Source organism: Anabrus simplex, chromosome 10 (assembly GCF_040414725.1).
Source record: "Anabrus simplex isolate iqAnaSimp1 chromosome 10, ASM4041472v1, whole genome shotgun sequence".
Lineage (NCBI taxonomy): Eukaryota > Metazoa > Arthropoda > Insecta > Orthoptera > Tettigoniidae > Anabrus > Anabrus simplex.
Window position 1 is genome coordinate 69,475,939 of NC_090274.1, and position 25,760 is coordinate 69,501,698.

General features: G+C 39.3%; 1 protein-coding gene across 1 annotated transcript in view; it reads right to left on the reverse strand.

Annotated features, from left to right (window-relative positions):
• Positions 1-249: 249 nt before the first annotated feature.
• LOC136882159 (sphingomyelin phosphodiesterase) overlaps positions 250-25,760 on the reverse strand; it is a 365,024-nt gene continuing 339,513 nt past the window's right edge. The window contains exons 14-15 of the mRNA XM_067154709.2: positions 17,294-17,800; positions 250-2,250 (exon numbers count right to left, since the gene is read on the reverse strand). Of these exons, the coding sequence (XP_067010810.2) occupies positions 17,635-17,800 (166 nt within the window). The 3' untranslated portion in view covers positions 250-2,250; positions 17,294-17,634. The remainder of the gene's footprint in view (positions 2,251-17,293; positions 17,801-25,760) is intronic.

The window sequence follows — 25,760 nt, forward strand, 5'->3', positions numbered from 1 at the left end:
CATACATACATACATACATACATACATACATACATACATACATACATACATACATACATACATACATACATACATACATACATACATACATACATACATACATACATACATACATACATACATACATACATACATACATACATACATACATACATACATACATACATACATACATACATACATACATACATACATACATACATACATACATACATACATACATACATACATACATACATACATACATACATACATACATACATACATACATACATACATACATACATACATACATACATACATACATACCTTTATGTTAAGATACCGATCCTTAACTGTGAGCAACCTGCTAAGTAAAGAATGTATTGCGAGCTAGGGTTAGCTCTCACCTGCAATAATTGGAGTTTCCATTTAATGATTTAATTTTATGTTTAATCAAAGTTCACTGAACTTAGAGACCTATCAGTGTCCAGAGAGAATTTTTAAAAAGTGAAGCAAATCGGTCCAGTAGAACGAACGGACAGACTGGACTGCTTTTAGGAATATATTTTAATGTATAGATTTGTATTTTACCATCCAAGGTCACTTCTACAGTTTGAGTAGAAGTTTTGGACTGGGCCGAGCCATATTTTGAGCTTAAGTCACTTTGACTTTCGCACCAAAGACAAGCTATGTGAAGCGAGCAGCGTGAGCTTTGTTTCGTGATTGTTACCTTACACTACAATGAGAAAAGAAAGAGGAAACATTTTAACCAGAACTGCAACAAAACTTAAAGTTGCCCAGATAATGAGAGTTGGGAAAACAAATACATTCTAAGTCATTTTTACATGTAATCGTTACTTTTACAAAATGTAATTTTTACTTGTAATTTACTTCTTGAAAGAAAATTGTATTTGTTACATTCTAATACTGTAAATGATAGGCTATACATTGCATGGAAGCAGAAAGAGACAAACCATAAATGATGAAGAAGATAACTTTTTCAGTTCTACTTTCTTACCTCTCCAGTACTTACAAAGATCTCATATTTATACCAACGATGTTCTTAAAATTGAACACAGGAGTTCCTTCAGGGGCATCTTTTCAACAAATGCCAAGATGTACTTTACCCCCTGTGTTTTCTTTTCTCCTAATACAAGCTGCTTTATGTCGCACCAACACAGATAGGTTTTATGGCGACTATGGGATAGGAAAGTGTTCGAACCCACTGTCTCCCTAATGCAAGCTCATAGCTGTGTGATCCCAACCACACTGCCAACTCACTCGGCTTTGGACAATGACGTGTATTCCAGTGTCCCTTCTACCAGTAACAAAAGTAATCAGATTACTGTTTAGTTTCATGTATTCTAGTAATATTTGATGCGTTTTCAAGTACACTATTTTCTAGTACCGGTACGTCTTCATAAAATGGAAACCTGAACTTTGTGGGGAAAATGCCCTGAGATTTTACTGTACTTATGTCTCAGTTATGTAGGTAAATGTATTTTACTGACAGCGAGCTGGCCATGCAGTTCGGGTGGCATTGCTGTGAGTTTGTATTCGGGAGATAGTGGGTTCGATTTCCACCATCTGCAGCCCTGAATATGGTTATCCATGGTTTCCCATTTTCATACCAGGTTGCACATAATTAAGGCCACGGCCGCTACCTTCCCAATCCTTGCCCTCTCTCATCCTTGCGTTGCCAAAAATCACAATGTGTAAGTGCAACGTTAAATCTCTAGTGAAACAAAACATTAGTTTAGCAAAATGTTCACATTAGTTTCTAGTTAAAAACTTAACTTAGGATAGAATTTCATGTCAAATGGTCATAATCATTGAAAGTAAAATTTGAAACTCTTAATTTAGAAACTTCATGATATATTCCAAAACTAAAATGCTTTGTTAATCCATAATGTAAAGCAGGCTTTGCTAACAAAGTCCTTAATTTACAAATTATACTGCAATTTATTTAAAGGAACCTCAGGTATTATTGCAGTGAAATCTCGCTGAGCAAATCAGATCACGACATGACACAAGATAATCTCTCACCAGGTGCTACATCACTTCAACTTGCCTTGCTACTTCATACAAACAAAGTTCAGAATCACAGAAAATAACAATTTGTACAACACAGCTTCACGCGACGAGACTCGTGCACCTACAGTCACAACGTCCCTGAGACTCTCCGTAATCACAGCACCGCTCTTCTGAGGCTAACCCAAACCCAGTAGGTTGTAAGTTATTGTAGGAATCGACATTAAAACAGACATCCTGGAAAAAGAGAACGGTAAGATATTAGAACAAGTTGTACACAAAAATCTAGAAACAAGTTTGCTGTACTTTGAAGATTAACAATATAAATAATTAGATAGCATGTTCAGAAATTATGGGGTCCAACTTTGATTGAAGGAGGAAGGAGCTGATTGGTTGCAAGACAAGGACAAAAATAAGTGTTATAAATATGTTGAAAATTATCCGTGCCAGTTGTAAGCACAAGGGTTGATTTTTTTATTAAGGACTGTTTGTAAATAAAATAAGAGCCAGTGCATATTACTGGTTGATTCCTCTTTTTTTTTTTAATGCCTTTCTGCATGTCTCTATCTACTTTTTATTTTTTACATAATTTTACATCGCTTGGGACAAGTTTCTGTAGATCCTCACTGTACAAGTCTACAGCCTGTAAGGAAAAATCATTTCTGAATTGTCGCCAGTGTGAAAACGTTGCCATTGAGGAACTTCTTCAGATGCAGGAAGTTCAGAATCACAGAAATGATGGGAATTATCAACTCCTTCGTCCTTCCATCAAAGTTGGTCCCCATAATTTCTGTGATTCTGAACTTTCTGCATCTGAAGAAGTTCCTCAACAGCAACATTTTGACACCAGCGACAATTCAGAAATAATTTTTCCTTACAGGCTGTAGACTTGTACAATGAGGGTCTACTTTCCTCAACACCTGCCTCAACGTAATTCCTGGATAACACTCTACCCTGGTCCCCTTTCCTCCACACACTTTCCCCACATGTCTAACAATGGAATCCCCCATGACCAGAGCCTCAACCCTACCCACCTCATTTGATCCCCTCCCCTCCACGTCAGTCCTATCCTATTGAAAGTTGGAAACTTCATTTTGTTCCGTATTGAACTGGGATTACAGTAAAATGAAAATGTTAAAGGTCTACCTTTTCAGTACCATGAATGTTTATTGATGTGAATATATATCACATAACCTCTAGAGAAAGTTGGTACTAGTTTTGACGCTCATTGCACGTCATCATCAGCCAACAAATCAATTGAGCAAAATAGCAGTATATAACACATGATAGCACCTACAAGACAAATATTAAACTATGAATAGTTGAAATACAAAACACGCGACAGCAAATACAAGGATAAATGTTGAAAGCTAAATTGTCAAGAGTTAAAACAATGAAATCAAAACAGAGAAGGTAACAATAGTTAGGGTATGATACACGAGAAAGTAGTCCAGTTTGAGGTTCGTAGAACATAAGGCGTATCTATATACAACATTTAAATGCACCATCTAAGGCAAATTTTAAATATAACATTAAAATGATGAGGGTATGGTGCGTGTAACCATCTAAAACACATGACAGCACCTATAAAGAACTGTTAGATTATAACCAGTTGAAATGATGTGGTGAGTCTGACTGTAAAACAAGATTTTTGAGAAGGTATCCCAGTTGCTGAGTCTTGATAAACAAGAGAATAGTCGAGCTTGAAGTGCATAAATCGTTAGGCCTCATATGTTATCAGTGGGAAGAATAATCTTCTTCTCTCAAGTTGCGGTTATTAACAGGCTTAATTCAGGTGGTTTTGAAGCCAACAATGTGGTCTTGTGAAGATCATAATTTGAATTAACGTCACAATTCCCAGTTCAGTATGGAAACCTGACGAAAAGATAGAAAGCCAAATTAGATATTCAGAGCACGTCAACGCTATAAGATACAATAGGTTTTCAGCAATAGGTCAACACATCTCTGACTCCAACCACAAGTTTACCGACATTGAACATAATTTAGAGATCTTTCAAATGGCCAATAACGGGCCTCTCATGAACATAATAGAAAATTGTTTCATCCATTTCGATCAATACTTTAATCCTAACTTAAACTTAAACGAAATCTCTGACAAGCCTAATATCCTTTTCGATTTCTTAATTAACTTGTTTAAAAATATCAGATTTCCAAACACTAGCGCTATCTTTCAAGCCATGTGCAATCCACAACCCCATCACTTACCCCCACTACCTCATCCCTCTGCCCCACCATAGCCCTACTCCTCAGCTTTAGCCCCTCCTTTTCCCCCTTCCCCTCCCCTTACTCTCCCTTCCCTTCCGCTACTCGGCCTCCATTATTGCTCTCTTCATTAGCCCAGCTCCTCTCCTTTCAACATCTATGCCATCAGGCTACTCAAGGTGAGTTCGCCTCCTTTCCCTTATATTTCTTTTGGCTATGTACATTTATATCACGCCTAATTTGGCTTTCAATCTTTTCGTCAGGTCTCCACGTTTCCATACTGAACTGGGAATCGTGACGTTAATTCAAATTATGATCTTCACAAGACCACATTGTTGGCTTCAAAACCACCTGAATTAAGCCTGTTAATAACCGCAACTTGAGAGAAGAAGATTATTCTTCCCACTAATAACATATGAGGCTTAACGATTTATGCACTTCAAGCTCGACTATTCTCTTGTTTATCAAGGCTCAACAACTGGGATACCTTCTCAAAAATGTTATGCTTTACAGTCAGACACACCACATCATTTCAACTGGTTATAATCTAACAGTGACTTTATAGGTGCTGTCATATGTTTTAGATGGTTATACGCACCATACCCTCATCATTAAAATTTGCCTTAGTTGGTGCATTTAAATGTTGTATATAGATACTCCTTATGTTCTACAAACCTCAAGCTGGACCACTTTCTTGTGTATCATACCCTAACTATTGTTACCTTCTCTGTTTTGATTTCATTGTTTTAACTCTTGACAATTTAGCTTTCAACATTTATCCTTGTATTTACTGTCATGTGTTTTATATTTCAACTATGCATAGTTTAATATTTGTCTTGTAGGTGCTATCATGTGTTATATACTGCTATTTTGCTCAATTGATTTGTTGGCTGATGATGACGCGCAATGAGCGTCGAAACTAGTACCAACCTTCTCTAGACGTTATGCGATATATATTCACATCAATAAACATTCATGGTATTGAAAAGGTGGACCTTTAACATTTTCATTTTACTGTAGCCCTATCTTGTTCAAGTGCAAGCACTCATCCCGCCTTTTGGTGGCAGCAGTTCGACCACCCTCTACAACCTTGAAATGTTCTCAGTGCCTACCATATCTTTCTGCAACTGAAGAAATTCCTCAGTGGATCTAAAAAAAATTGTCCCATTGTACGACAATTGCTGGAATATGCATTATGTGAAAAATTATCTGAAGGTATTTAGAATGGAGGAAATGAGAAATTAACTAACAATATGTATGGTTCTTAATTAAAAAATAGCCCTTGTAGTATGTACACAGAATCCCACTCCATCACCGCCATACCATATGGAAAATAAGAAACAGGGTTGCCATCAATTACACAAACAAAACATTCTTGGGCGTACGTTCACAGAAATGCCCTTGTCTTGCTAGTTATCACTCCCATCTTTACCCGTGCAGTGTGTCTCCATAGTTCCTGAACACAAGAGCACACGAGTGGTCAATAAGAAGAATGTAAAAAAGGAGTGGAGGAAGGTAAGTGATTGATTTGTGGAGAAGAGATTGAAGGAGCACATCTCATAAAATCTTGTAAATGTACAGGGACATTTGAAATACAATTATAGCACAAGAAAAGGATTCTTATAAGCTGATTAGAACTTCTACTAGATGAAGGAATAATGGTGGAATGTTGTTTAAACTGTTTATAATGCCTACGCAGGAGAGACTTGAATCATGTAGGTGCACTTGAATACGAGTACTTTACTTGGATGTATTTTCTTCACCTATATCTTATTTTCCTTTTTTTTCCTTTCCTTTTTTTTTTTCCATGTGAAAGGATTTTTAGATGACGATCAATGCATGAAGTAGCCTGTAGAATTAACTGTTAAAAAGCAATATATAGGCTGACCCAAAAGTCCATTAACATATGACGAGGCAACACTTCATGGAATATTGGAGGTACAGAGGTAATAATTGACACACGTGACTGGCATGACATGGGGTTTTACTGACACCAAAATAAAGTACACAAGATGACCAACAGATGGCGCTGGACAGCAACACGCCAGGTTCAAATGGCCACACATGCTTGACATGACATGGGGTTTTATTGACACCAACAACGAGTGCACAAACAGACCAACAGATGGTGCTGGACAGCAACACTTCAGTAATGCCACACGAGACCCGTGTACTGTAAAAAGGAGCTGCCGTGAGGGAGGGCATAATGTAAAACAAAAGCTAAAGTTTTGCATCTATTCAATACTATTTGTTGTAACCTTAAAAAAGTTACATACAGGGTGGCGCACAAATAGTTGACACATTTGAAAATATAAAATGCAACTTATGTACTATGTTGTTCAAATTTCACGCACACCTTCCCTCTTTCATCAAAATAACTGTAGAGGTGACACTGCTGCTTTGTTTCCAAATGCCTGCATTCCAGTGAGCTTTCTGTCATGGCTGACCACGACTGACTCTCCGTTCAGCAGTGTGCCAAAACAGTTATATTTTATTGTGAATCAAAAAGTGTTACCGCTCCATGGCTAAATGGTTAGCGTGCTGGCCTTTGGTCAGAGGGGTCCTGGGTTCGATTCCCGGCAGGGTCGGGAATTTTAATCATAATTGGTTAATTTCGCTGGCACGGGGACTGGATGCATGTGTCGTCTTCATCATCATTTCATCCTCATCACAACGCGCAGGTCGCCTACGGGAGTCAAATCAAAAGACCTGCATCTGGCGAGCCGAACTTGTCCTTGGACACTCCCGGCACGAAAAGCCATACGCCATTTCATTTTCAGTGTTATGGTGACACAAAGGAAATTTCGAGCTGTATTTCAGATTAGGTGGGCACCAGCAAGGAACACCATCCTTCGCTTATACAGAAACTTTGAAGAATAAGGCTGTGTGAAGGCAGGAAAGTGATCACATGCACCAGCAGTACGGTCTCCTGAAAACATGGCTGTGCTAAGGGTCACCATGCAGCGCAGCCCACACAAGTCAAGACGGCGAGCTTCAAGAGAAAGTGGAATATTGCGTCGTTCAGTTCAAAGAATGTTACATGGTGACCTTCAATTGTACCCATAAAAATGACTGTACTATACAAGCTAACAGATCTTCACAGGCAGAAGAGATTGCAGTACGCCTTATGTACTCAAGCTAAAGATGAAGTACGGTTTAACATTTGGTTCTCTGATGAAGCCTATTTTCATATGAACAGGGCAGTTAATAAACAAAATGTGCAGTTTTGGGCTACAGAAAAACCAGACAATATTCATGAAAAAAAACCACATATAGGGGAAAAGTGAGTGTCTATGTAGCTCTGTCAAGTCATGGGTTAATTGGACCATTAGCTGCCTCTGTGGATCAGCGGTAGAGTGTTGGCCTCCGGATCCCAAGATAGCGGGTTCAAACCCGGCAGAGGAAGTCGGATATTTGAAGGGCGGAAAAAAGTCCATTCGACACTCCATGTCGTACGATGTCGGCATGTAAAAGATCTCTGGTGACACATTTGGTGTTTACCTGACAAAATTCATTAAATCTCAGCCATAGACGCCCAAGAGAGTTTCGGTTTACTCGGTCTGCCATCTAGTGGACCTAAAGTAAAACGGAACGTCGAAATTGACAAGTAGACAGCCAGATGGCGTCAAATTGAAATGTCTGCACATGGTAGCTGAGGCCATACGATTATTATTATTATTTTTATTGGACCACTTTTCTTCAGTCAGGCAGTTAATGCACAGCGATACAAGGACATGCTGGAGAATGAATTCATGCCCCAACTTCTCGCTACAGAACTCCCTACTCATATGCAGTGGTTTATGCAAGATGGTGCAACACCTCACACAGCTAACGATGTTCTTGAGTTTTTGAGGGAAGTATTTGATGATCATGTAATGTGTCATCATTACCCACAGTTTAACAATAATGGCGGATTCTTCGGGCCTTTTTTAAGCCCAGATTTAAATCCTTGTAATTTTTTTGATGGGGCTATTTGAAAGAAAAGCTCTTCACTTCAAGACCTCAAAGTTGCATGGAAATTGTGCTTGGATTGTGCAGCTCTGCAGTGAGATTCATGAAGACTTGTGCTGCAAAGTCGTCAGAAACATGCGTACTCATCTCAAAGAGGTTGTTCCGCCACAGTGGTGGCCACATTGAACATGTGATGTAGTGAAATGTATTTCAGGGTCCAAGCTACCTGTGTCTAAAATTTCATTAGTGTTCTGTGAAAAATAAAGTTGTTCTTCTAAAATAAAATGTGTCAACTATTCGCTTGCCACCGTGTATATTTTTTGAAACTAGTTTCAGTCTTACTAGAGACCATCAGCAGTCAAAATCAATAAAAGTTAAGGCAAGATATGAATTATAGATAAAATTTATGAAGTAAGCATGTGTTGCTGAAATCCAATGCAAGACAAGTAAAGATTTGGAAGTCCAACACTCTTCACAATAGTGTGAGCTCTCAGCCTTCCTCCATACTTAATTTCAGCAACTCGTGTCTGCTTCATAAATTTTATCTATATTCATATCTAAACCCCAACCTCATGGCACTACAGCCCTTGAAGGGCCTTGGCCTTGGCCTACCAAGCAACTGCTGCTCAGCCCGAAGGCCTGCAGATTACAAGGTGTCGTATGGTCAGCACAACGAATCCTCTCGGACATTATTCTTGGCTTTCTACACTGGGGCCGCTATCTCACCATCAGATAGCTCCTCAATTCTAATCACGTAGGCTGAGTGGACCTTGAACCAGACATCAGGTCCAGATAAAAATCCCTGACTACCCGGGGCCGCCGGGTAAGAGTCAGGCACGCTACACCTATACCACGGAGCCGGCCTACTCATGTCTTGCCTTAACTTTTATAGATTTTGACTGATAATGGTCTCTAGTAAGAACAAAACTAGTTTCAACAAATATATATAACTTTTATAAGGTATTGAATAGGTGGAAAACTTTAGATTTTTATTATATAGTTCTTCAATACGGATTAATATGAAATTTATTACCTATGGTGAGACAGGGCGTCAGATGCGCCTGTAATCTCAACATCTCATGCTTGGCCTCCCATCTCCCCGGACCTCAATCCATGTTATTATTGGTTGTGGGGTTACCTGAAGTAGCAAGTACACCGCGATTGTCCAACCCCATTAGGGATGTTAAAAGACAACAACAGACGGCATAATACAACCTATTACATACACTGAAAACAAGTTTGACAGGAATTTAACTGGGTCCTACTTTTGGCTTCCGCACACATTCTGCGTTCTGCCCGTTGTGTCTTAAGGCAATATGGATTCTAGTGTATTCACAATTCATCATGATGCCACTCTATTTTAATACACACATCCCAGATACACTACGTCATATAAGTTTTACATTCAGTTTCTTTTCCGTAAGATTGGAGTTCACCTTGGAGCTGTTTGAGATTTTTTTAAACGTATTACTGTATATAAGATGAAGATCTATTATTAGTTTCAGACACAAGGCTTTGGATTGACAAATGTGATATTTTTAATCACTCATGTTATCACGTTTTTTTAAGAAGTGTTTAGTGTTGTCTTTTTTAGATTTAATGTTTTAGAGACCATAGTAATTTTAATACTGACAATATGATATATGACAATATGAAGATAAATTTGTAATTCAAAAGAACAGATTGGGGCAAATTTTCTCTATCCCTCTCCTCATATTAAAGCCGTGATCTGTATCAACACAGAATCTCCCAAAAAAATTAAAATACATCAAATGCTACCGATCCTTCCAAAAGGGGTAGTCCTTCCAAGAGAAAAGGCAGGAGCGTGCTGTTCTGTTCATTGACAAGTGTCTTATGTGATGATACAATGGTTTGTAAATGAGAGAAGAAACAAATTTAAATGGAAACATTCAGGCAGGAATGCTAAAGCAAAAAAAGGTAATGCATAAATGAAAGATCAAGCCCTTTCACACCAGTGCATTTCACATCTTGATTATATGTCTAATTTCAGTCTTTAAATAATAGCCTGTTAAATAATTCTTCTTACATTTATGCAGAATTGCAATAGCAACTTTGAAGTTATTATCTTAACAATACTTCCTTTCTAGCCGTAATTTATTTATCCATTTCCGTATATGAATTTCCATTGATATTTGAATTTAGCGTGAATTTCCAGGTCATGCCACTAGGAGCGCCACTTGCGAATTGTCTCCCATTTTATTGAGGCTAAATCCGGAAGTGCCGTGAATTGTCTGTACTGTGTTTGATAATACTGCTACCATATGTTTTCTCTTTCAAGTAATTTATAAATTTATTTACTCAAAATTAGTTTTGGCGGACTGAAGAGTGTAAAAGTTATAAGTTAAGTGAGTCGGATATTACAAAGCATGTAAATGACCTCCATAGCAGTGGTGGCATACACTGAGGGCTACCAAGGCTATCGGTGAAGCCCAAACCTCAAATGAGAAAGAAAATGGAAAAATAAATCACATTATAATGTAAGCATCTGGCACATCGTTCCATTTACAAAACTTAAAAACAATGAGAAAAAAGTTGCTCGTATTTTTTAGTGCAAAGCATCGAAAACTGATATCGCAGTCCGGGCGCTGCGTCCCTCTCCCTTCGCCTCATCTCGTACGCCACGCTGTTGAAGGTTCCATAGGTGCGGGGACCGAGGGGATAGGTGGGCAGGGCTTGGGTTTTTCAGATTGTAACCCTCCCTGCTGCTGCTGAGCAGGGAGAGAGCTCATTGACTTGAAGTTCTCCGGAAGACTCCGAACAGACACAATTGATCAGATCAAAAATTAGATGTATGGCTTTTCAGGCATTTGCTCTATTAACCAGCGTTCCGTCTTAGGTCTGACACTAGACTCTTCAGAGTGGGATGTGTCAGACCCCACCCACTGACGCTGGGGTGTATGCAGGTGAACCTATCAGAAGCCTATTTATGAGCGACAGTCTGATAACTGCATACGGAAATTCTGAAGAGTCTAGTATCAGACCTAAGACGGAACGCTGGTTAATAGAGCAAACGCCTGAAAAGCCATGCATCTAATTTTTGATCTGATATTTGATATGCTCTATTGGTGGAAAAATATCTATAATTCCTTCCATGAGAACTTAGAATTTCCATTTGGAATTGCTAGGCAGGCATTAATTCTGTTGTGGAGTTTTGTCTCCCTTATGCAGTTATCAGACTGTGCCTCATAAATAGGCTTCTGACAGGTTCACCTGCATACACCCCAGCGTCAGTGGGTAGGGTCTGACACTAGACTGTTCAGAGTGGGATGTGTCAGACCTAAGACGGAACGCTGGTTAATAGAGCAGACGCCTGAAAAGCCATACATCTAATTGTTGATCTGATTTTTGATGTGCTCTATTGGTGGAAAAATATCTAATTCCCTCCATGGGAACTTAGAATTTCCATTCAGACACAACTGATCCGTGTACTGCGATGTCACGTGCTTGCTGTTGCATGAACAAGATATCCTACTAATTGTTTATAGATCAGAAAATTATTTGTGTATTTCAGTAGTATTACTGTTCCCAGAATAATTTTAGTTACCGGCACAGTGTATAACGTGACTGACCATCTGGGGTTTCTTTGGTAAAAAGGCCGAACCTTATAAAACAGGTACTGGATAAACCATTCTCACAACTGAAGTATACAGATAAATTGCTGATAGTTTAAAATGGTAAGCCTACCCTACATCTTCCCTGGAATCAATCTCCTCATACTCTTAATTTCCCTGGCTTGGGGACTGGGTATTTATGATGTCTTCACAATTCATTCCATCCTTATTATTTCACCACCAAGCCTTTTCAGAGGACACACATTATTATTATTATTATTATTATTATTATTATTATTATTATTATTATTATTATTATGTCTGACTCCATGGCTAAATAGCGTGCTGGCTTTTGGTCACAGGGGTCCCGGGTTCGATTCCCGGCAGGGTCGGGAATTTTAATCATAGTTGGTTAATTTTGCTGGCACGGGGGCTGGGTGTATGCGACGTCTTCATCATCATTTCATTCTCATAACAGTGCGCAGGTCGCCTACGGGAGTCAAATCCAAAGACCTGCATCTGGCCAGCCGAACTTGTCCTTGGACACTCCCGGCACTAAAAGCTATACGCCATTTTATTTTTCATTATTACTGATAGTATTAAATTAAAATGTAAACTTTTACAGCATTACGAACGGTCGTACCCACCATTCGCTGGTTTATTATCTTCCTCGGTAGATCAGTGGTGGTGTCCGACCCATGATCACGGGTTTGATTCCAAACAACAACACCTTTCTCATCGTATGTACTTCCTGACTTAATTATATAGATAACAGAGTGCTGGTATTTCACTCCCGTCTACTTCTACATCTGTGTAGGTAGATCTACTAAAATGAAATGCAATCCTTTAGGGTTCTTCTTCTTCTTCTTTTCTTCATGGGGCCTCTAAATATTAGTTTCTAATTAGCATTGACCTCTAAGATCTTTTGCTACCATGTTTTTCCTTCATTCCCACCTAGATATACCTGCTCCCTTCACAAAGCTGCAGGTTGTTCTTATTGGCTCTTCTTGGATTTTCCCTCTCTCTTCACCTGGTAATCCAAGAGTGGAGAGTCTGATTCTACCCAGCGCCTCACATTCGAAAAGTATGTGTTCAGCTGATTCCTCTGATTCATTGCATTTCCTACATGTGTTGTCTTTTATTACTCCAATTCTATGTAGGTGTTTTTCCAAATGGCAGTGTCCTGTCAACAGTCGTACTACCGATCTTATGTTTTCACTGCTGAGTTTCAACAGTTCTTTAGCATGCTTCTTGTTTGGTCCCTTTATCAGTTCCTTTGCAAGTCTGCATCCTGGAGTATTTTTTCCAGTTCTTTCTTTTAGGGTTAGTGTTCTCTTTAGCTGCTTGGAGTCGAACCCGTGATCATTGATCAGACACCATCACCAATCTACCGAGGAAGTTAATAAACCAGTGAACGATGTAATGCTGTAAAATTCTACATTTTAATTTGATGATGACAATAAAAATAATAGTGCATAGCCTCTGGAAAGGCTTGGTGCTGACCCAATGAGGATGAAATGAATGGCAAAGACATCATAAACACCCCATCCCCAAGTCAGGGGAATTAAGAGTATGAGGAGATTGATCGCAAGAATTGAACCGGGGCCAATGGACCAAAGGCAAGCATTCTATTCATTTAGCCACAAAGCCAGGCTTTAATTTGCTAAACACTACACTACTATTTCTACTAATCAGGCGTTGGGTATTGGCAGCAACCTTGCAGTAGCTTGTGAAACAAACTTGGCAACACAGCTGACAACTCCAGTGGTTCAAAACTTAATGGTCACTAAACCAACTGTCGAAAAGGCAGGAGGGTGGGGGTTAACCTAAGAGTCTAGTGGTAGCTGACGTCTTGATCCCAGCACACGCCACTGGCTAGTATACTCGAGTAGGGGTCTTGTTATGAAATACAGACATATAAAGAAGTCAAAAATAAAGTAGGAATGGAAAGGAACAAACAAGTAATGAATCAAATACAGAAAGGAAGAGAGGAACGTGAAAAGGATCACATAAAAGATTAACAATAATGACAGATCAGTGTGGGGATGAGGGAGCAAAAGAAAGACAAGACAATGGCAATGTCCATATATATCTTCTCGTCAGTCCCCATTCTGCATCCATTTACTCAGCCGGCGACGAACCCGCTTCTGCTTCCCAGCTTCATTGTCATTATCGGGTCTTTTCTTATTCTCAGAGTTGGTACAGAATTCAGTAACAGTTATCCAATTATTTGTAAAGAATATTTTTACTTGTAATCATTAAGCAAGTCATTTGAAAGGGCTACGGAATTTCCAGTTCTTTATTTAAACAATCATTCTGAATTCACCATCAGAATGATAACTGACAGGGACGGAGAGGTGGTGGTATAGAATTTCTAATCACTTGCTTGCATGCCAAAAGCCTGGATTGAATTACAGACTCTCAGCACTGCTATTCAAGGGGAGTAAACTATGTCTTGGCACTGGGTTTCTTTTTTTTTCTTCTTCTTTTTTACAATATGCTTTACATTGCACCAACACAGATAGGTGGGAAGGAAGCAGCTGTGACCTTAATTAAGGTACAGCCCCAGCATTTGCCTGGTGCAGCTCAGTGTACTGGGTTTCTAACTCTTCTGAGGAGGTTGACATCAGAAGAAGGGCATCCCGTCTTAAAAACTTGCAACGAAGAGAGAGAGAGAGAGAGAGAGAGAGTGTGTGTGTTCCTCTCACCAAGTAAATGGCTGTGCAATTTGGACCATGTAGCTATCAGCTTGCATTCAGGAGACAGTGAGTTCGAACGCCACTGTCGGCAGCCCTGAAGATGGTTTTCCATGGTTTCCCATTTTCATACCAGGCAAATGCTGGGGCTGTACCTTAATCAAGCCCACGGCTGCTTCCTTCCCTCTCCTAGCCCTTTCGTATCCCATCATCACCATAAGACCTATCAGTGTTGGTGTGATGTAAAGCAGATTATAAAAATTTCTCTCTCTCTCTCTCTCTCTCTCGTTGAAAAAGTAATTTGTAAAAGAGTAAAATATTTCTCAGATAACTGTAACTCAGCCCAATTATTTTAAAAATCACGTCAGTATTGCCAGGGCTTGTAGGCCGTGGTCCAGGAGCATATGATGGTCCCAACATTTCACTGAAGATTGCTTTCATCATTATCAAGGTTTCTGATTGGCTTTGATAGCAGCAGGAGTGAGTATTACAATTTCACCTCACTAAATAGCATAGGCTACAGTGCGCTGCTTGCCTATTGGTCCAGCATGCTGGAGGGCGGTCGCTGATTGGTTGTTCTTCGGCCAAAGATTGAAGCATTAAGGAGCCCGATGTACGTCGACCTGCCTTGGCGGAGACAGGCAACTGATCACCCGTTGCTTTATCTGATCTGCCGCGGCCATTGTGTCCTCCAAGATTCAAGGATTTCAGGACTGGAAACCAGGCTTTGTTTATTCAGATTTCTTCTTACACCATTGAATCCCTATGGGAATCAACATCTATGTCATCTGATGGCCAAGCATGCATCAATTTTTTATAATGAGACAAAGTCTCTCACAGTGCATTGGCACTGCTGGTGGTTCCAAGTAGCCTACACAGTGGCCTCCACGGTATGCAATAGCCATGCGTCTTGGTGGGTGTGCTATGTACCAACTGATGAGCCTGACTCAGCACACAGGGGCGAAACACTGGCAACCAGCAACGAGTTAGCTGGAAAATGTATAATGTCCAATAATGGACCATTTATATTGGTATCCTGAAACACATCAACAGGTTCAACCGTTGAGGAATCTGGGGCTGTACCTTAATTAAGATCACGGTCGCTTCCTTTCCACGTTTAGCCCTTTTATATCCCATCGTCGCCGTAAGACATTCTTTTCTTCTTAGGTTTAACGCACTTTTTAGATTCAATTATGTTTTATATTAACCTTTTTTCACTGAATTTGTCTCAACAAGTTATTTATTGCTCCATCTAATGATGTAAATATTGTATATTGTATTGTTCTTATTTCCATCAGGTCTTTTTTGTTTTTCATTTGTTCCTTAATTATGTTTTTAGCACATCTTTAGCTTGTATTATGTAAACTACTTTAACCCCCCCTTATTTCACGGAAGATGGCTCAAATGAGTCAAAATCTGTTTGAATTTTATTACTCCATCTAATGATGGAATGATGATGTGTATCGAATTAGGAGGATACATTTAACTTTTTTCATTTGTAAAGACCTATCTGCGTCAGTGCGACATAAACAAAAAATTATAAATAAAGAAAATAGAAAAGAAATTACCTTTGCAAGAGGAGAGAAAAGCAGCAATGAAGTCATCTCTGCAGAGTGGCACAATTTGACAAGAAAATTTGGAATTTTTTCTCGATAGGGGACTTGCTGTTCTCGTGCAACTCCGTAAGACGGATACTGGCGGGCATGCTACCTGATGCTATACAGGCTTAGGCTCGTCCCTGATGAAACTACATTGCACCACGGTGTCCGCTAGGGAGTTGCCGTGGGAAACCAAACCCCATGAGTTTGATTCGAAGCCGGCAATGTTTATTGGTCTGTTACGAAGCAGCGAATGACCAAAAAGGGTTGATTTTTAACATATTTTAGAATATATGTTAGGTTTATTAAACTAAAAAATTGGAAGAATAGACGACAAATGAAGTGTAAAATTATTGGGAGTTATGCAACACTGCCACTGTAATTTTGCAATAAATACTCTTCAAAAACAATGCATTATTAAAATGAAAATAATATATGCATTTTTATGCCATTTTGAATTAACATGGTCATGTATCACGGACTACCAAATTCTGTAGCATTTACTACGCTGCTGATACTGTGGTGCCATCACATGCAAACGTTTAATAACAATCAGTTAGCTCGATTTTGCAATTCTGTCAGGACAATTTAGATACCCCAAGAACTTCGAAGCTTTGTATTCCTTTACAGGTAATTCCCTGATGGTAGCCCACTTCAGTAAATGTAGTTTATATCTTTAACAGTAGGTGGCAGCATCTAGCAGTTTTCACAAATTTGATGGTTAGCCCGTTTTCATGTTTGTCTTTGTCTCTTCTTATTGCTCCCTCTTTCTTAATTGACCTGTCATTTTTCTTATCATAATTACGTGCTCCTGTCTTCCTTTATATGACAAAGTAAAAATGAATGACCAACTTCATACACAGGAAGAAACAAGATCTTTCTTCTTGGAGAGCATTGCAACAAATATCCACAAGTAAACAGCTAATTATTTCCTATAGACATGATATAGGCTTATTGGGCTTATGTCATGTCAAGAAAATAATAGGAAATTCTTTAGATTTTGCAGAGAACATCAGAAGAAAATCTCGATTGTTCATGAAGAAGAAGCAAAGTTCTCTGAGAAATGCAAAGAATTTCACCGTATTTTCTTGACACGGCACAAGCCCAAAAAGCCTATAAGTATGGGCCAGCATCAATGGTAACATTAATTATTTCTTTCTTATAACCCATTTCAGTAAGCATGGTATTAGTAATTTCTTTTTTTTTTTTTTTTAAAGAAAAGATAAGCACACCAACTTACCCGTTAGTTTCCATGCGTCCCCAAACCATCACCACCACCGCCACCACTCGAAACTCTTCCATGGCAGCTCATAAGAATCAAAACTACATATATAGCAAAGTCACACAGAGAAAGGAAAGAAAAAAAAAAAAGTCACACAAAGTTGACATATTTACAGGTACAGTAATTAAAAACAGCTCAAAAGCGTGCGATGTTTTGTGAAAAATGAAAAAAGCTGTGCATTCACAGAAATAAGCAAGGAAATATAATATCAGTTTATTAGTTCTATCACAGCAGGTCCAATCACAGGGTCTTTCACAATTCTGAATGACTAGTACAACTGTTGGGGTGTAAAATGTCGGCTAGGTTTCGTCCTTGCTCCTCAGTCGAGCCCTTTTTTCCTCACGCAACTTTCTTCGCTCTTCCAGTCTATTCCGTAGTTCCAACCTTCTCTCCTCCCTCAATTTCCTCAGCTCTTTTATTCTATTTTCCTGTTTCAGTCGAAGAGCAGAACGTCTTTCCTCTTCCCTACAATAATGGAGATACTCACATCAGGCCTTGTAATGTAACACACATTATTTTGGAAATGTTACCCCTGAATGGCCCTCAATATAAATGAATGTCATATCAAGAAGCCAAACGTAGAACATGACATAGCAGATCATATCAGGTTGTTGAACATGAAATGTTGGATATCAGGATAAAGCAGATTTTTTAAATTACACAACACTTCCAAAGTGCAGAATGCAAGAACTTCAGTGAGGTAGAAACACTGGCTCACATCGTAGGATCCTGTCATTGCAGCAAATCAATGTTACCAGATACTTACAGTTGAAATTCTCAACATACTGCTAAAATTTCCCTCATCTACTTGATTTTTCCCACAAATCTGAAAATGAAACAGAAACACTGATTCCTATTATAAGCTCACCAGACTAAAAATTAGCCACCCTCGTCTGCACATGCAAATGGATCGTTAAGCCTGTATAGATGGCGCAGCAAACAAATCTCGTGCTCAACCACATGTGCACTGCCTCTAGCAATCTGTGAGACATTGATGTTTGAAGCGGACAGTGTACGTCAACATGGGTATATGCAAGGATGTGACAGAGTGGCAGAAAGGGGCAGTCGTGTTTGGCCGTGCCCATGGCCATACGCTACGTGAAGTTGCTGGATTAGTTCAGTGGACTGTTCAACCTGTCTACAAGCAGTGGTGTACTACACATGGGCACGAAACACGATGTCAGAATTGTGGTTGGAAAAAGATCCTGACTGAGAGGGACCAGAGATGTGTTTCACGGATTGTGAATCAAAATCGCTTCCAAACCCGACAGGAATTGCTGCAGTCAGTGAGCAAAAGTCCATCTCAGCCTGTTAGCGAGAGAACATTGTGACGGGAACTGCATGCAATGAACATTTGCTGTCAATCACCTTGCAAGAGGTTAATGCTCATATAGGCACTGTGCGCCTTCAAAGTGCTAGAAATCATTGAATGTGGACACCAGCTGACTGGCAGAACATAATGTGGTATGACGAATCACGTTTTTGCCTGTATTCCAATGGCGCAGTCGTTGAGTGTACCAAAGGCCAAATGAAGCATTTCATGCTGGATGTGTGCAAGGTCAGGTTCAAGCCAGAGGTGTCTCTGTGATGTTTTGGGGGTGTTTCTCGTATCATGGATTGGGCCCGCTCATTGAAGTGACCACTAACATGAACCAGCATGTTTATTTAAACATTCTGGATGATCAGGGTTGCCTTTCAGTCAACATCTGCATGATGTATGCTATTGATACCCCGATTTTTCAAGACGAGAACAACAAAGTTCATCAGGCTGGACGCATACGTGACTGGTTTTATGAACACTCCCCAACCCTATTACATCTCAATTGGCCTGCACAATCACCTGACTTGAACCCCACTGAAAATCTGTGGGACATTTTGGAACAGCAGGTAAAATGCCGACATCAGCTTCCCCGCAATTTGATGGAACTGCGTGATCAAATCCTCAGCAAGTGGCTTAAACTGGATGTGACATACCTGCAAAACCTTATGGACTCACTTTCTAACTGAATCCAGGCAGTTATCAAGTCCAGAGGCAGAGTTACACCATATTAAATGATGTTTGTAATGACTTCTCCAGTGTTAACCAATTTTTTTTTTGTCCGATGAGCTTATATCTAATATTCCAGTTGCTCTCCCACCTCCTCAGTAGATAATTCAACCCAAATCCTCCTCTTCGTTTTAGAATTGCCTTTCAATTCACGTATAATAATAGCTCATACTATTCGTAAAACTTCACTTTTAATATTTTCTGTGCTAAAATGGATACTACAGAACTGACAAGCTGAAGAATTCCAACAGTCGCTGCGATATGTACCAATTTACTGTACCTTACTGACAGATTGCATTGTTAAAAATTGAAATACCTTTTTTTTCTATTGAAAGTTTTATCATGGCTCACATTTAACATTTATTATGCCATTAAACATGCTACTTAAACATTAATTTAAAATATGATTGATAAATAATACAAGTTCATTCAAAGGTTTAGGTATTTAATTAACGTATAACAACTGTCGAGTACCGAGCTCGATAGCTGCAGTTGCTGAAGTGTGGCCAGTATTCGGAAGACAGAGAGTCCCCATTGTCGGCAGCCCTAAAGATGGTTTTCTGTGGCTTTCATTTTCACACCAGGCTGTACCTTAAATAATAATAATAATAATAATAATAATAATAATAATAATAATAATAATAATAATAATAATAATAATAATAATAATATTGGTTTTATGATCCAGTAACCTTTACGGGTTTTGGAGACGCCGAGGTGCCAGAATTTTGTCCCGGAGGATTTCCTTTACGTTCCAGTAAACCTACTCACCCGAAGCTGCTGTATTTGAGCACCTTCAAATACCAGTAGACTGAGCCAGGATCGACCCTGCCAAGTTGGGGTGAGAAAGCCAGCGCCTCAACCGTCTGAACCATTCAGCCCAACTGTACCTTAATTAAGGCCATGGCCGCTTCCTTCCCACTCCCAGCCCTTTCCTATCGTATCATTGCTATAAAACCTATGTGTTTCGGTGCGACACAAAGCCAATTGTAGGAAAAAAATCCCTTATTGCCACGATTCCTCAAACATGTCCGTTTTTCTCTTGTCCATGGGAAATTTCCCTCAAACCGGCAACACTGCAGCGAATGAATAAATAACTGGAGGTACCAAAGGTACCATAGGACCTGGTCATGTATGGCAAAAAGGATTCACAGTGCAAAAAAGAAGTCTATAGTCTTATAACTGGTGGGGGAATGAGAAGATTGTCTTTAAAGCTGGTGACAAGAAAGTCTTCATTCTTGATCTATCAAATCTGAGAATCATCCACACGAAGCAAAGAGAAGAAATGGAAATACAGTGAAATCTGCCTAAAATGGCCACTTTCACTCAGTGGCCATCTTTCGGGTAGGGCCTGTGTTAATATTCCCTCCTTTAATTAATCATATTACGCTGTAGTCAGAGGTCGGACACGTTTCACAAACTGACCTGAATAAAAAAGCCACTCACAACCACTCTGAAAACTTTTTTCACCCCTGAAGCAGCAACAGAATAACCTCTTTCACATTTCACCATCCAAAGAGTACTGTAGTTTCTCTTTTCTTCCTCATCCCCTCTCCTTCATTGCCTACCAGTAAACGACATTCAAATTACCCACGACAGTAAATGGGGCGATGTGTTTGAACAAGCTACGGCGTAATTAGCCTGATTATAAATGTAAATATATGAGAATGAGTAGGTCCAGAAACCCCATTGGAAACAGTTATAAACTAGGGAAACATATTCTACAGGGCACTAGTTTCAAACTACTCGGCATAACTATCTGTGACAATTTCAAGTGTGAAGAGGCAAGGTGCAAGGCGACAAAAATCCTGGGGATCCGATATAGGAATTTAAATGGCTTTAGTTTGCAAGCGATAATGTTAGCTTACTGTTCCATAGTTCAGGCCGTACCGAATACTTAGCATTGCACATCAGTGGGGAAGACGACCAGGCTGCAGAGAGTACAGCGCTACGCTGAAAGACTAATTAACCGTCACTCCCCCTCCCTTCCAATGATGTTACCTTCCATTGAGACATTAGCCAAACAAACTGACCTGATCTTTCTCTAGAAATGCCTCTCTGCCTTACAGAAGGAACTTGCTGTCAGGGGATGTCAAGAACTTGCCTCTTCCAAAATTTTAGATATATGTAAAGAAAAATGTCATTTAATGGAACTGAATGAGTCAATGATTGGTAGAGTGAAAGGAAGTACAGGATCTCTCAAATAAACTCAGACTGAACGCACGGTGTTTGTACTCTGGGCTACGGCAGCTGCCTCAGCCGAAGTTATGTCGTGCGCGGCCGGCCTGCTTTAAGCGTGTATACAATCGTTTATGAAATCTTACCTTATAAAAGATGCTGGAAGTGTTGTTCTTCCCTGATCATACAGACATTGTATCTGGTGACCACATTCTGTCTGACGCAAGTGAGTTGTTCCACTATAATGTTTCAGATTTCATTCGTAACATTTTCTTTCAGTTCCTCCAATGTGTGAGGATTTATTCGATACACTTTTTCTTTCAGTTTACCTCACAAGTAAAAATCATACACTGATAGATCTGGAGAATGAGGGGGAAATAGACCAGCACCGATCATTCTGTCAGCAAACACTTCTAATTTTTCTTCTTCCATTAACTGATGATATGAAAATGTCATCTTGGTACCTCTCTGCATTTTTCTTTTTAAGTGCTATTTATTAGAGGCGTCGACCTAAGAGGATCCTACTTTTATTTATTTATTTATTTATTTATTTATTTATTTATTCACAAAGCACAAGATACAGCTACACTGAGCAAATTTCACTTGCACTGCCAACAGACTATTTAACCAACGTAAACTTTCATAATAAAATATAACAAACATATCAAAATATAACAAGATCAGGTACACAGCCTACTAATAACTGTCCAAATCGAAAACCATAAGAATGTCCGTATTGATAGCCAAGTCGTCGTGGGTCAAGATGGCGGTATAATCCCTTCACATCAACTTATCTTTAAGAGGCTATTTACACACCTCTCGAATACACTTTTATTTGATGCTATATCGAGTTCTTGTCTCCTGTTGCACCATATGTTATGAACCTGCATGTATTTGGAAATTGCGGAAGTGTAAAGTGTTGAATGTGAAGAAAGAAACATTAAGGAGTCAAACACGCAGTTCCCAGGCCAGGGATATTAATCACTTATAATTTTAAAAAAAGGAATGTTGTAGTTGCGTGCAAACACAAGTTGGCAGGACAAGTTGGTTCAAAATAACTAGTGGGCTGAGACAGGGAAGTGTTCTATCACCAATCCTGTTTACAATAGTAATGGATGACATCATGAGAACAGCAAAAGCAGCATATGGAGGAAGAGAAATGAACATCATGTTATTTGCAGATGATATTGTGATTTGGGGAGAGGACGACAGGAAGGTTCAAGAACAGTTGAATGTGGTGAATGGGAAGATCGAAGAATGTGGATTGAAAATAAGTGTAGAAAATAGACCAGCACTGATCATTCTGTCTGGAACACTTCTAATCTTTCTTCTTCCATTAACTGACGATATGAAAATGTTATCTTGGTACCTAGAGAGGAGAAAGAAGGGAAAGGTCAGATTAGTCTTGCAGACAAGCCCCTGGAAGTAGTGGAAACGTTTAAATACCTGGGGAGTGAATTTATGGAGAATGCTCGACTGGATGCTGAGATTAGTAAAAGGATTCAAGCTGGAAGTTGTTTCTATCATAGTGTAAGAAACATGTTATGGGACAAAGATGTGCCAACGGAAGCAAAGGATACTATGTACAAGATGTATTACGTACCCATAACAACTTACGGAGCAGAAACTTGGACAATGACAAAGAAGGATGAGAGTCGAATTCAGGCAGCCGAAATGAAGTTCTTGAGGAGTATGATACAGAAGAGTAGAAGAGACAAAATAAGGAATGAGAAAATCCAGGAAGAAATTGGAGTGGAAAAAATGAATGATAGAATAGAGAAGAGCCGACTGAGATGGTTTGGGCACATAAAGCGAATGAGCGACGAAAGAATGCTAAAAAAAGTGATGGAAATGCAAATCCAAGGAAGGAGAGGCCGTGGACGACCACGATTGAGATGGAAGGATACCATCCAACGCAGCATTGTAGAAAGAAACCTGGACTGGGACACAGTGTTGGAGGAGGAGTGGTGGAAAGACAGAAGAAAGTGGAGAGGAACCATATTTTCCCCTACCCGGCTACAGCTGGATAAAGGGAAATTATGATGATGATGATGAATTAAAAAACCCTGACCCGGCTAGGAATCGAACTCGGGGCTGCCGGGTGACAGGAGGACGCGTTGCCCCCTACACCACGGGGCCAGACTCTCTGCATTTACTGTCGTCTCAAAAAAATTAGGCCCAATTATCCGTCTTGCACTGACAGCACCCCGAACACCAATCTTGCTATCAAAATGAGGGACTTCACAAACACTGTTCGGATTTTCTGCACACCAATAGCGAGAGTTACGACTGTTCACGTGACCATTAAGATGAAACCAGAACTATTACATACAAACATACGGTGTCGCAATGATAACTCTCTTACCATGATCATAGCTGAGATACAGACTGGCAACTCATGCTTGCTAGGTCAAGAATTATGCGCGCGGCTCACATACTGCAGCTGCCGTAGCCCAGAGTATAAACACCGTGTGTTCGGATTTGGGTTTATGAGAGAGATCCTGTATGTGAGCACAGGAATGACTGAAGGTATTATTTACAGTATTTACAGTATTATTTAAGTATTTTGTAAACTATGTAAATATTGTAAACAATCTCTCATCTTAAGACAGGTCTAGGGAACATTTTATATGTGTACATGCAGGCTCACCCTTTCTTTTCTAGACCTTCCATATTTCTGCTCAGAACTGTGGTAAATAAATAATACAAATATGCAAACTTGTTTCAAAATGTGTTCGGCTGGAATAATATTTGAATAGTGTGTATACTAACTGTTACGCTTACCACGCAAGTGCCTGCGTCATTTAGGTCACATAACTGTCAAAAATGCTGTTGAGGAACTTCATATGTCCAAACAATCTGACTCTACAAAATAGGCATGAATGCATTTAACAGTACCTATTTCGATAAATCGAAATACATTAACAACAAAATTCCATTGTTTGAACTTTCATGGCCAAATCCAACATTTCATATACAACAACCTACTATTTTCCTATTTATTTTCATTTACAATACAATTCATAAATACTAAATTCAATGGTGAAAGGCCTAATGATTTTCAAGTTTATTTTAAATTTTATTCATGAACAGAAGAACCTATAACAGAAAACCATAATGCTGTATTCTCATATAAATAAAATGTTATTCATTTTATGTTCCACTCACTACTTTCTTATGGTTTTTGAAGATACTGAGGTGTCAGAATTTTAGTCTTGCAGAGCACCTTCAAATGGGAACGTACGGCTGGTTAGGAATAAACATATCAGATGATGCTGAGCCTGAGATCAGAGTGAGATAGCAAGACCAAGGGCTGGAGACTAAAAGTATCAATTGCAGAAGCAGAGGACGATACAGGGGAAGAAGGTTAGAATTAAAACGTATGATTTTCACAAATATACTACATTGCTATTAATGACCAGAAACCCCTGGCTTAATTGGAGCTGCTATGGAGTCAGCAAGACATAGGTCTGCTAGTCGTCGTTATTATGGGTCTTTCTACTAGATTTCAGTAGACGTCAATAAGTATTTTCTTCCATTCCTCCTACAATATGGTGAACATTTTTATCATTGATATATTTTTGAACTGGAGGTCTATGTGGAATTAAAATGGACAGTAAACTGACACCATGTGCCAGAACTCTACCTTCTTTATACAGTAGGTACAAATGGAGCAGTGTTTTAAACGAGTTTCTACTGTCTTTAGCTGGCGTTTTGTCTAGCTCAAAGCAAAGCCCCTTACACACGTTAACGTCACCAAAGGTAGCAGAATTTTTCTCATTACACGTATCTTGCGAATATTTATGGCCATAAAATTTTGTGATAAATCAGCGACCATTTGGTTGGACGTAGATTTTATCTTGTGACATGGCATGGGAATGTTGTGTGCTGGATCAGCTGCCATATTGGTGGATGTAGATCATGACTGGATCAAGATATTTGAGATTCTGAAGGTGATTGCGATCAGATACCGAAAACGAAGAATTATCTACAATTTATATAAAAATCAGTCTGCAGTGCTAAGAATCGAGGGCTTTGAAAAAGAAGCAGCAATCTAGAAAGGAGTGAGGCAAGTCAGCAGCTTGTCCCCCCTCCTTTTCAATGTTTACATAGAACAGGTGGTAAAGAAAATCAAAGAGGAATTTGGGAAGGGAATCACAATCCAAGGAGAAGAAATCAAAATCCTGAGATTTGCTGCTG